At 41.3% G+C, this 12632-nt stretch overlaps 1 protein-coding gene across 4 annotated transcripts in view; it reads right to left on the reverse strand.

The window, feature by feature from the left end:
- The window catches only part of pudp (pseudouridine 5'-phosphatase), a 46541-nt gene that overhangs the window by 28281 nt on the left and 5628 nt on the right, over window positions 1-12632 (reverse strand). For 3 of the 4 annotated variants that reach the window (XM_089008616.1, XM_089008624.1, XM_089008600.1), the window contains exon 4: window positions 4271-4422. In XM_089008616.1, coding sequence (XP_088864742.1) covers window positions 4271-4422 — 152 coding nt within the window. Of the gene's footprint in view, window positions 1-4270; window positions 4423-10059; window positions 11169-12632 lie in introns of those variants that run through there. The other variant, XM_089008607.1, reaches the window with a different exon arrangement.

Raw genomic sequence — 12632 nt, forward strand, 5'->3', positions numbered from 1 at the left:
AACAAGACTTCCTAAATATTCAGTGCGAGTCTTAAAACGTAAAATATAGTATGCGTAATATGCGGCGGAATCTTTGTAAAATACGCTCAGTAGAATTCATTTGAAGCCATTTTACAAATTATGGACACAACTTGTCCGGAGATGTCGGTTGTCCTTTAAAGTTACAAATCTCTCTTTGAAAAAAAATAGTTCTGATTCTAATTCCGTCCGTGGGAACGTGGCATCACAGAGTCCTGCTGTAACGAATTCAGGTCAGGAGGAAGTAAAGCGGTGATTATAGGATCAATAAGATTGCAAGTGAATCGTCAGGTTATCGTTAAAGGAGTATCCCAAGTCCTAAATTCTGCGCAAGGACAGATCTCCTAGATGAAGCTGACAGTTTAACTTGCTGTGTATGTTGACCTGATTGACCCCAGGTTGTCTGTGCTTCCATTGTCTATTCAGTCTCACATGTTGGCTAAGCGTATGACAGCATGAAACTTTTAAATATGATAACTTCTTATTCTGTCTAATCTCGATCAAAGGGTCAGACATTTGATAAAAATGGAAGTGGTGTAGGTTATTTACGATATGGCTGATTTAATGCAGCAAATTGAAGACAAGAAAACATACAAAAGCTTGGTGAAAAAGAAAGATAATAATTGTCTGCAATTACCCGACAGAGATACTGTGGTTAAAGAGGAAACTGTCCAATTAAAGCTTCCTGCAAAAACTGAACAAAAGCCACAGTTGGAATACAGTACTGATGAGACATCAATTCAGGTTCGCTAGAGTCCCTATCACTAAGTGACGCATATGCTTGAATTCTGTCTCGCCACAAGTCATTTCATTTTTCTCCATTAATTATATAGCAATATTACACGTGATGGATGTGTTTGCATTGAAAATATTTGTTTTGGTATTTGGTGGCTTTTTGACTGTCCCGCAGGGAAATATTCCATTCAAGTCAAACTCAGGGATTACTTGTTTTACTTGTTATTGAAGTAGAATGATGGAAAGTGCTACATAACACCCCCCCCCCCCCAAAAAAAAAAAAAAATAGGTCTGTCTGTATTTTCAAATTTTAAGCCATTCGGGAAGCTGAAGGGAATTTTATATTTAGTCTATCGACAGCAATTCTGTTTTGAAACCAATGAAAAGCAAAACATTTATAATTTAAAATGTCATGCCATTGTGCAGAACTGCTGGCAATTTTCCTTGAGTGCTCTTTGCGACAATACATTCTGTGATGAATCAAATCTTTTCACTCATGGACACGCTGAGTGGCAAATTTAGGACGAGCATTGTTACTACGAACTGCTGTAGCACTAACTCTGACAAATGTTTTGGAGCAAGGATGTCAAGCTCATTTTTTTGCCGCGGGCCGCATTATAGTTACCGTTTCCTCTCAGGGGCCATTATGAATTCAGGGAAGTCATGAGAATGTTTAATCTCCTCCACATGTTACAGACAGAGCACACAACATATTAAGGAATAACTACATTTGAAGTTAGAAGTAAAAAATAATCACTGTTATTGTGGTTTACATATGACAAATTGACATTTTGGTTTGGACTTCAGCAAGCATCATGGAATTTCACAAGTTTGATTTGCCTTCGCAGGCCGAATAAAATACTAAGGCGGGCTGGATTCGGTCCCGAGCCTTGACTTGGACACATGTGTTTTAGAGTCAAGTCTAGATCTGGCTAGATTTGGATTAATATTGAGATCCTGGCAGATTGACTTGAACGTAAACGTTGCCATCGAGCAGGCCGGCTGGCTCTTCAAGCACAAATGATCTGCTCAGTGTGCGCTTAGGCTGATAAGAGAGCATCATGGGGCTTTTTTTTTTTTTTCCTCAAGAGTGCTCAGCAAAGAGCTGATAGGGCTAGTTAAAAGCAAGGATAAGTGACTCTTTGGGAGGTGGAAGTGTGCGTCCTGTCATTGTGTCAGGAAAGTTATCTCTTTGCCAAAGCGAGAGCCGTTTCATTTTTGATTGATACCCGACAAGGATGGTTGCTACAGCAGAAGTCAAAAGTCAAATCGGTGTATATTTCTAGTCATTTATTTTCTGGTTTAACAATTTGGTACACTAGTACAGTAATACCTTGTCTTACGAATGCTTTAGCTCACGAACATTAAATTCGCGAGAATATAATCTTGGCAAACAAACTAGTTTTCGGCGGACAAACCAAACGACACAGCACCATAGTGGCTGGCGGACTAGTTTTCCACACCCACTTTCTTTGAGTGCAGACATAGTTTGCTATCGAGTGGAGTACTTTTGCTATTATGGGACCGAAAAAGACCCTACCACTGGCTAGTGTTAATCCGAAGAGGACACAAAGGAAAATTACGGTTAAGCAGAAGGAGACCATCGAAAAACACGAACGAGGTGTGCGTTTGTGTGACATAGCATCCCAATACCAGTATGCTAAATCGACCATTGCTACGTGTGGCTAAGGATGTTTCTGTGTTGTCTAAGCAATGGTCTCAGGCAATAAAAGAGGTTGAAAAACTTCTGTTGATTTGGATTAACAAAAAGCAGCCCACAAGGGACATTGTGAGTGAGGGTATTACCGCCGAGAAAGGATGGCAACTTCACTCGGATATCATTAAGAGGCAACGACATAAATGACCATCGCAAAGGTAAATAAAACGACTTTATTATACAGCAGTTTATTTCTTTAATTACAATCCAATAGCACATTTATTATACATAAAATACGGTATATTTTGTGTAGTTTTAAGGCTTATTTAGTAGAAAATTATGTTTTATAGGGACCTGGAAACGGATTATTCTCATTTTTAATGGTTTCTTATGGAAAATAAATGTTTGGCAGATGAACTTTTCGCCTTGCGCACACTTTCTGGCAACCAATTAACTTCGTAAACTGAGGTATCACTGTACCTTATGAAATTACTTAGTCCTGGAAGAAGTTTCTGAACTGAACTAGAACGTTTTGTAAGTCGAGACACGTTTTGCAAGTAAATGCCCTCATTCGTTCCAAGCTAGCCCCGAAATTCATACAACTTTTTTCTAAAGCATAGAAATGCATCAAAATATGTCACAATACACATTACAATAAAAAAACAAAGAATAAAGAATAAAAATGACATTTATTTTACCTTTAACTGCATCCTCATTGTTTATTGCCCTCTTTAGTCCATGTTATTTCTTAGTGTTTTTTGCCTGCCGTTTTGGAAGTAACACATCCAAAGACATTTTCTGTTGTTTCTTACAATCCTACAAAACATCAGCATATTGCGCGATCACCTGACCGGTGAACACTTTTTCTGCGTAATTTACATTTTTATGAAACTGACTCGAGAGGCCCATCCCATATTTTTACCTTTTGTATCTTGACATTTCTTTTGTAACAAGAGGCAATAATTTCCTGTTGAGTCGTTTCATAAGTTGAAGAGATGTTTGTAAGTAGAGGTACCAAACAAAGTACTGGATGGAAAAGAACATGATCCCCTTTGCCAGAGCAAGCACCTTTTCAATTTTGAATAAAGTATGACTTCTGATGGCGATAGTATCTCGGGCAAAAATCACAATTTCCTATCACTCACAAGAGTCGTGGTTGCAAAAATGGCCTCCAGAGTCTTGTTCACATTGGCAACAACAATGCTTGTTCAAGCGCACAGCAGCATGCCACGCGCTCAAGCCTGATCTCAACTCCATCCTTTGAGACAGTTGACGTGACAAGGCCTGCTGTTGGCCCGGCTTGAGTGGAGCTGTCAATATTCCATCAACCGAGAGCTCGTGAGCTAGCAAGCTAACAAGTGTCAGTTATAAGTGAGCGTCAGGAGAATGATATGAGCAAAGGAATGATCTCCAAAGGTGCATGCTTGGTAACATCTGGCATAAACGTTATACATCCAGTATAACATTGTGGTTGTTGTGTGAAGTAATGATGGGCAAATGAAGCTTCATGAAGCACTTGTGATAGTTGTTGACGCCGCTAGATGCCACGCTTGGTTTGAAAGATTCAGTGGATTTTTCAGACACACTTCATTTGCACTAACCTTCATATTTGAACAAAGACCACCTTCTGGAGGAGTCAAAAAATATCAAGTGCTTCATGAAGCATCGTTTTCCCATCACTAGGGTGGATGTCTGGGGTTGCTTCCCTCCTTCAGGACCAATGTTCCCTCTAAGCTGCGTGCGTAATCGCGCACTGCTGGCACATACTCAGCGTACAAGAACATCTATGCACCGCACATTTTGCAATGTAACTCAATGAGTGACAGGTGTCCAGCCAATAATGCCGTAGAGTTCACGTACCAATCGGAGCAGAACGGCGCGAATACGCCGTGAGTGCGAATGTGCCCTGCCCATACGCGCCGTGATCCTGGCGTGATCCTGGTGTGTGAACACAGCGTACACATCTGATGTTGCTCACAGTAGTCCTCAGTGCGCTCAGGGAGCTTGTGTGTCTGCTCAGACACATGAAAAAGTAAAGGGAACATTGTTCAGGACCTGAATAAAAACATGTGCATGTCCTGTGAACGCAAATGTTTGTTCGTCTCTGTGCGCCTTTGCGATTGGCTGCCGACCAGTTCAGGGTGTCTGGCACAAGCTCCAGAACGATCGCGACCCTCTTGAGGATAAAGCGAATTAGAAAACGGACGGATGGACATAGTGGAGCCCACAGTGAAGTGTTGCATAAACTTTCCTTTCTGTGTTCTCTCTCCCTCCCACGCATCTTCACAAGCACCCCGTGATATGAACTCAGCTGTCGCGAGTACAAAATTAATAGTGTCAAGAGTGGAAGGTAAGATAAAAAAAAATTACAAATACATTCAAAATCAAGTCGGGAGTCAATGCCATAACATTACAAATTCCACAGACCCGTACGGGCTAAAATTCAAAATCACTGTATTATTCATGTTTGGTGGTGTAATTTTAGCACACAGAAGCTCGTTTCTTTAGCTCGAATGGATGCGTGTTCCAAACGCGATGTGCGGAAATTGTGTCAGGAGTGTCAGGGGCACTGTCGAAATGCCCTCGGGGGAAGCTGTTTTGCCTCTCACTCCGACATCGATGCACGGGATGTGAATTAAACAGGTAAGGTGGCGCCTACAGAGATATAGCAGTGACCCAATTTAAGAGTTTATCCAGATAACGAGACATCGTACAGATTATTTTTTTCCATGGGACTTGTCAGCAATGACTTGAGATACAAGCAGCAGTTTTGCTATTCTTCACTTTCTCGAGGGACATGATAATTTATAAAAGGAACTTTGTAAATAAAGTTCGATCGATTGAAAAAAGCAGGTAAACACAAACGGTGGAGGAACACATGGAGATGGATAAAAATACTCATTTTTTGTCTTTGGCGAATAAAGATTAATAATAGTACAACTTGAAATAAAGGAATCTGTGTGTAAAACGGGTGAAAAACAGGTAAAATTCCTTTGCAATCCCTAGAACTATGAGAGCGAGAGAGAGAGAGAGAGAGAGAGAGAGAGAGAGAGAGAGAGAGAGAGAGAGAGAGAGAGAGAGAGAGAGAGAGAGAGAGAGAGAGAGAGAGAGAGAGAGAGAGAGAGCATGGAATCAAAACATGAGCACAAGCGAATGTGGGCAGGATGCTCCACCAAAAAAACATTGAGTCTTATCTCAAGCTGTGAAAATGTAGCATGGACATTGTTATCTCCGGAAAATCCCCCTTTTGGTTTAAGTACCTTATCGAGTACATAAAAAGCGTTTGCGGCAACTTTTTTTCCAAAAAGTTTAACTATTCCACAAAAGCCTGTTTTGTCAATATGCAAAAACATTAGCTTTTTTTTCTTGTGGTGTTAAGAAAAGTGATATCTGAGGGACTTTGCTCAAATAACGAAAGAGGAAAATGAGACGCAAAGTGAAAGTGGCCACTTTCTGGCACTGATTGCTTCAGTGTAATAAAAACACATTTTTTTTCCAGACATTATCAATCCCTCATTCATGTCTGTAAAATGATAACCTCCCTACGAGTTCCCCAGTTCCCACAAAAGGAAAAAGATGCAAAAAGGGACACCCCAAAATGAACTATGTCTTTTGATTAAAGCACAAATGACAACATCTGGGTTGAGCATAAAAGATGAATACGGTCTGTTATCGGATTTTATCTTGTCTAATTCATTTATAGACAGGGAGACTAAATTTGGCCGACCCTTAGACCCGCCACCCCCCCAAAAAAAGTTCTGAGGTCACGCACACAATGCCTTGGGGGTGACTTGGCTTCTTTCCGACTTTGCCTGTAAGAAAAGTGTCTGAGTGCTGATAAAAAAAAAAAAAAAAAAAATACTTGACGTTGAAGATGAATGCGTCCCCTAACCAATCCTGGCTATCAGTCCTGAGCACACGCAAGGACAAGGGCCTGGGAAACATGTCGGGGTGCTATCTCTGTCGCGCCACAACCCTCGCTTGCCCTTCCCGCAGTCAGCCAGAGTTAAGTTGAGGATAAAGGAGTCGATTGGTCACCTCGGAATTTTGTTTAGGAGGGGGGGGGGTGGCATTTTTAGCATGTAGCTTCAAGATGAGGTGCTGCGGGGGCATGCACTTGTGGCTACTTTGAAAAGAGCTGACAGCTTGGCCTCCTCAGCAGGAAACGGTAACGCCGTATACAAGCATCGATAGTCATTAAAATGGTCATCCTTTTTCGACTCGATGCCGTTGAACGGCTATTTGAAGTTGCACTTTTATTTACGACACAAATTTGTATTTTGGTTTAGTGCCAAGCGTAAACCTTTTTGTTATGTAAGGGGTTGGGAATGGTAGGGGGTCACAAAATCCGATCGTTCAAAATCAAGGCAGTTCAGCACTGCAAATGAGATTAATTTGTGACATGTTCGTTTGTTCTTTGGATTTTTTGGGGTGGAGGGGGGTTAACGTGGGTGTTGTCTGCAATCTTTTTACAAATGAAAAATGAGTAAATTGGTCCATCCATCAATTGTATTTTGCTTATTCGAGGTCAGGTCGTGGGGGTAGCAACTTCAGCCAGTTCGATGTCTCAAACCGGGCTACTGCAAGGACCACATCCTCCACAATCATCAAATGCTTCCGTAAAGATTCAGGTGATCAGAGATGTTCCAAAAAAATAGGCACTGAGTGCATGTGTGTAGTTTCTATGTTCAGAAATCCCCCCGCATTCAAGTTTCCAGTAGTGATGGGAAAACGAAGCTTCATGAAGCACTTGTGAATTTTTTTTTTTTTTACTCCTCCAGATGGTGATTTTGGCTTAAATATGAAATTTAATACAATGTAAATACAGTAAAGTCTCGTTATATCGATATCGGTTATATCGATAGTACCGCTTATTACGATACTATTTCTATGAACGCAAGGAGAAAATTACATGCGCCCAGGGTCGGATATATCGATAGTCCCGTTTATATCGATATTTTTTCGGACTCCCGAGAATATCGATATAACGAGACTTTACTGTATCTTCCAAATCCAGTACAACTTTGACACAAGAGTGCCATCTAGAGGAGGCCATAAAAACTATCACAAGTGCTTCATGAAGATTGAATTGCCCATCACTAGCAATTTGTGCAAACGGTCCGGACAGAAATGTGTCCATGCACCCTGTCCACCCTGTAATTTTCCATCCATCCATCCATCCATCCATCCATCCATCCATCTTCTCATTAGTTGCTGGGGGTGTTGGAGCCTATCCCAGCCGTCTTCTGGCAGTATTTGGGGAACACCCTGAACCGGTTGCCAGCCGACCACAGGGCACACAGAAACACACTTATGACTGACATATGAGAAGTTGGCATGCTCGTTTTGCTTTTGCGGGCCACATGTAATATTGACAGGCCTTGAGTTTGACACATCTTCTAATGGAAAGTTTAACATCCCAGAATGTTTTTTTTTTTGCTTGACAAAATTTCGTTTGAACACATTCTTATCATTATTAGCTTTTCTTCTTTCTTTTTTTCTTTGGTCAAAATAAAATGCACAGAGGAAGAGGAATAAGTATTCAGAAGCTACATCAAGGTCACTTCCTCGCCCACATATTGTGACTGGTTACACACCATCGTGGATTTTTACCCTGGAAAATCAAAAGCCATATGATAGAGAGAAATAAAATTTACATGCAACGAAGTCACGTCTTGAGTAAAAAGCTTCCAAAATTAGACCTGAAATCACTCTCATATACTCCGGCCAAGATGCTGGAAGGAAAAGAAAAAAAATCAAATATAGCGGAAAAAGACAGATACGTGCGATGTATTGCTATGTCAGTTTTGTGACGATGAGGCGCTCTTTAGGGATTAAAGTTTGAAAGAGGGATGGAAGTGCTGCGAAATTCTATTTTGGCAGCCTGAAGGGCACTGTGGCCCCTGGAAGCTCCTGGAGCGGGCCGAGATGTAAAAGCCTGCTTGGCACGCGGGCTAGCCCGACAAGAAGAGATGAAAGGCTAAGGACAAATTGGAGTCTCTTTACTGGATTACATTGAAGACGGGAGTTGTGTTTTGGGCATTTCAATAAGGCCACTTCAAGACGGCGTCAAAGGGCCAGCCAGGCGGAGCGCATTGCGTCAGCTGAAAGTGAAAGAATGACGCCAAGGTCAAAATCTGTCATGCAAATAAGTTGGAAAAAGTGTTTTTTTTTTCAGATGATGGCAGGGTAAAAGGAGGAATCACTCTTGTGAGTGGGTGTATTGAGAAAGAATGCAAAGGAAATGCTGTCATTGAGCCAAAATGGTTTCAGAAATGAGGAAGCGCAAAATTGATGGAGACATCACGGTACATCAATTTCATAGCAACCCACACAAGGCAATGTCCCCACTTTTGGCTGGGAGCACTACAGAGACAACATCCAAAGATTCGGGAGGGACGTTAAGAACACAGTATTTCCTTTTCGACGCCACCGACATCCCATTGGACACCACCCAAATGAGCCGCCCCTTGGCATTGACATCTACATTGCGCAATGAAGTAAAATACTTCTTCTCAAAAGCTAACTGACGTGTTGTAGACCAGTATGTGTGTAAGTGTGTCTGTGTGTGTGTATATATATATATATATATATACAGTAAAGTCTCATTATATCGATATTATCGGGAGTCGGAAAAAATATCGATATAACCGAACTATCGATATATTCGATCCTGCGGCATGTAAATTTTCTCCTTGCGTTCATAGAAATAGTATCGTAATAATCAGTACTATCGATATAACTGATATCGATATGTATAACTTTACTGTATATATTTTTATATATACTGTATATACAGTAAAGTCTCGTTATATCGATATTCTCGGGAGTCCGAAAAATATCGATATAACCGGGACTATCGATATATCCGACCGTGCGCGCATGTAATTTTCTCCTTGCGGTCATAGAAATAGTATCGTAATAAGCGGTACTATCAATATATTCATAACTGGATGAGTAACAAGAAAGCATTGTCTCCGAATCTGAAGCCATTGTTTTGATCCTCGGGCAAGGCAAGAAGTCTTGTCGTGACGTCACGAACATAGGGGCGGGACCTTCTGGAACTGGCCATTCCCGGTTTCATATTGAAGTAGTTTTTGAACTCTTTAAAAGTCATTTTTATTGGTGTTTTTCATTTGACTAAAAATATCAGCCTGCATGTTTTGGGTATTTTAGATGCTATAAAACGTTTTTCTGATGTCAGTTAGGAAACAAAAAAGTGGTGTCGGTTGTACACGTCTCTCGATTTAAACCCCACTTCATAGTAAAAAGGAGCTGCTCATTTTACAGGGCTTGCACTCAGCAAGTCATTTACGAGTCTCCTTGCTTGTATTTTTTTTCTTCTATTTTTTTGTCTCCTGGGGGACGGTCCCCGTGCACCTCGAGTTCACAACACAGTAGTTACCATATAGTGTAAAATAGATTTGTGGACAGAATAATCCAAGGGGGCAACAAGGGGTGGACGAACTGGTTTTCTGACGCTCATTTCCTTTGCGTGCCCAAAAAAGAGAGTATCGGGTCAAGGCCGCTTCATGGATGAAGCACTTTTTCATGGATGAAGCACTTTTTCATGGATGAAGCACTTTTTGCCTGGATGAAGCAATGGGGAAACACTTTTTCCAAAATAAGCTGACACATTTTTACAAATAAGCAATTGACAAAAAATTACTTTGTTTTATTTAATTTTGCATTTGCAGAGGACCCGGCCCAACTCATCATACACAAGCAACTCAAAAATAATGGTCATCATCTAATTCCAGGACTTGGCTTAGGTACCAGAAGGTGAGCTGACATTATGCAGGACCCCGACAATTGGAATAGTTATGCGTTAAAATAAGTCTATCCGTCTTTTGGAAAGGACTCGCTTGGCTGAATAAACACTTGATGACCTTAAATCTGATATTGTTAGGGGTAAGTAAAAATGAGTCCAAGGTCAAGAACTTGAAAGACTGTACCGTATTTTCTGCATTATAAGGAGCGTTTGAATATAAGGTGCACCTACAATGCCCTATTTTAAATTTGTTTTCATAAGTAGTGATGGGCAAGTGAAGCTTCATGAAGCAATTGTGATGGTTTTTCACTCCTCGTGGTTTAAAGTTGCAGTGGCTATTCAATACATTTCCTTGGCACCAACCATCATATTTAAACCAAGATCGCCATTTGGAGGATTCAAAAAAATATCACATGTGCTTCATGAAGCTTCATTTTCCCATCACTAATGATAAGGCGCATGGAATAGAAGCTACAACAGTGGTTGTGGTTTGGTTATGCATCCACTAAATGGAGCTTATAGCAACGCAATACAATCCAGCTTGAATTATTTAGAGCCGTCAAAACCACCACAGGTGCGACAAAGCACCTTACAGAATATTTAAAATACTATCAACCAAGAAATGAAAATATTGATCCATGTATAAGGCGCATTGGATTATAAAACGCACTTGTTGGCTTTTGAGAAAATGGAATGCTTTTAGGTGCGCCTTATAGTGCAGAAAATATGGTGCTTAAAATCAGAGATGTCTCACGTGACAAAATAAAAGCAATTGTATCACATTAGACATGATGAGACTTTTTGGGGGGTTCAGCTAAATGCTGGTAGGCCAAAGAGCTGTGGTTCGAATTCCTCCATGCTCCTCAGCTTCAGAGTGGCTTCCCATGTCAGGGCAGAGTCCAAGTTCTCATCCGGAATCATCACCGCCTGCATCCCCGCAGCCAAGGCCGCCCTTACACCATTGGGAGCGTCCTCGAATACCAAGCACTGCGTGGGGGAGGGGGAAACGGTGGGACACAAGACGGAGTATAACAAAATGATACTATTCCATAAGCCTATTAGGCAGACGGTAAAGTTGAGAGGGAAAAAACAAAGGCAGGGAAATGGGACACAGAGGCACCGTTTTCCATTTTCAATCTGATGAGCTTGACATTTCTCACAAGAGTACCGTTGACCTCGGGGAGGCGGTCGAGCCATTAAAACTGCAATTTGAAGGAAGGTGCCCCCCACCAGCCTGACTCCATTGGCTTTGTTTACATTTGCATAGACCGTGTGAAAACTCATCGGAGTCATCATGGGGAATTGGGAGAGTCATGGCCAAGATGTGAAAACGCTTGCTACATTCATAATGATAATGCATTGGAATCTCACTTTTCAATGCATCCGGTGCAGTTTGCGTGTTGCGCAATTCCTTGGAAGGGATTTTAAAGGACAACCGACACCATTTTTTTGTTTCCTAACTGACATCAGAAAAATGTTATAGCAATTTGAGTGAAAATGACAAAAAAGCTAGCACTGGAGAGGACACATTTTTGCACATCGTCTGGCAATGAATGAGTTAATAAGACTACTTTCAGAATATCAGAATATCGATCCATATGCAATGAGCATCGGATTATGAGATGCAATGGCGACTTTTGAGAAAATGGAAACCTTTTAGGTGGTCCTTATAGTGCGGAAAATACTGTAATCTGAATGTGACCGTTAATGTACGTTACAGGTCAACATATTTTTTTCTGCGGATGAATTGAGCTATTTCAAATGGATAGGTTACCTACATGATGTTGTTTAGCTGTCAATATAATCACTTAAAAAAAAAAAAAACAGCCACGCTCGCCGGCGCGAAAAATATTGCCGTTATCGACCCCGAGATTGCGCGTCTGACAAACCGTGAAATATTAACGAGCCGACGCCTCCGTCTGCATTAAGGCACATAAATCACCACTCTGTCCGTTTGTTTTTGAGACTGAAGAAAACATGACGTGCATCAAGAGCGCATCAAGCATGCACCGCGAGCAGTGACGGGTGAGTAAGTGGCAGTGACAGATTGTCTGCAACGTTCCTCGCCATGATCTCAACGCCGAGGGGGAAGGCTCACGCAAGGAGTGTGCAACATATCACCGTCGCCGTTCTCCCATTGCAGAGAACACCAATTAGCGGCAATGTTCATGATAGGCCGGACAAAGAAGGTGCGAATCGTTGATATCAGAGGTGGGAGGAAGTCATAAACCTTCCTGGGTTTCAAAAAAGTCTACATTTATCGGCAAAAATCAAGCAAGTGTAAGTGAAATTGTTATATTTCTCCAAGGCTATGCGGGTTTTCTCCGGGTATTCAATTTACCTGAAACATTCAATCATAGTTGTCAGGTTAAAAGAAGACTCCAAATTGTCCCAAGGTGTGATTGTGAGCACGGATGGTTGTTTTTTGGCTTCTGGCTTCCCTGTGATTGG

The sequence above is a fragment of the Hippocampus bargibanti genome, linkage group LG01 (assembly GCF_051943395.1).
Source record: "Hippocampus bargibanti isolate YZ-2025 linkage group LG01, ASM5194339v1, whole genome shotgun sequence".
Classification (NCBI taxonomy): domain Eukaryota; kingdom Metazoa; phylum Chordata; class Actinopteri; order Syngnathiformes; family Syngnathidae; genus Hippocampus; species Hippocampus bargibanti.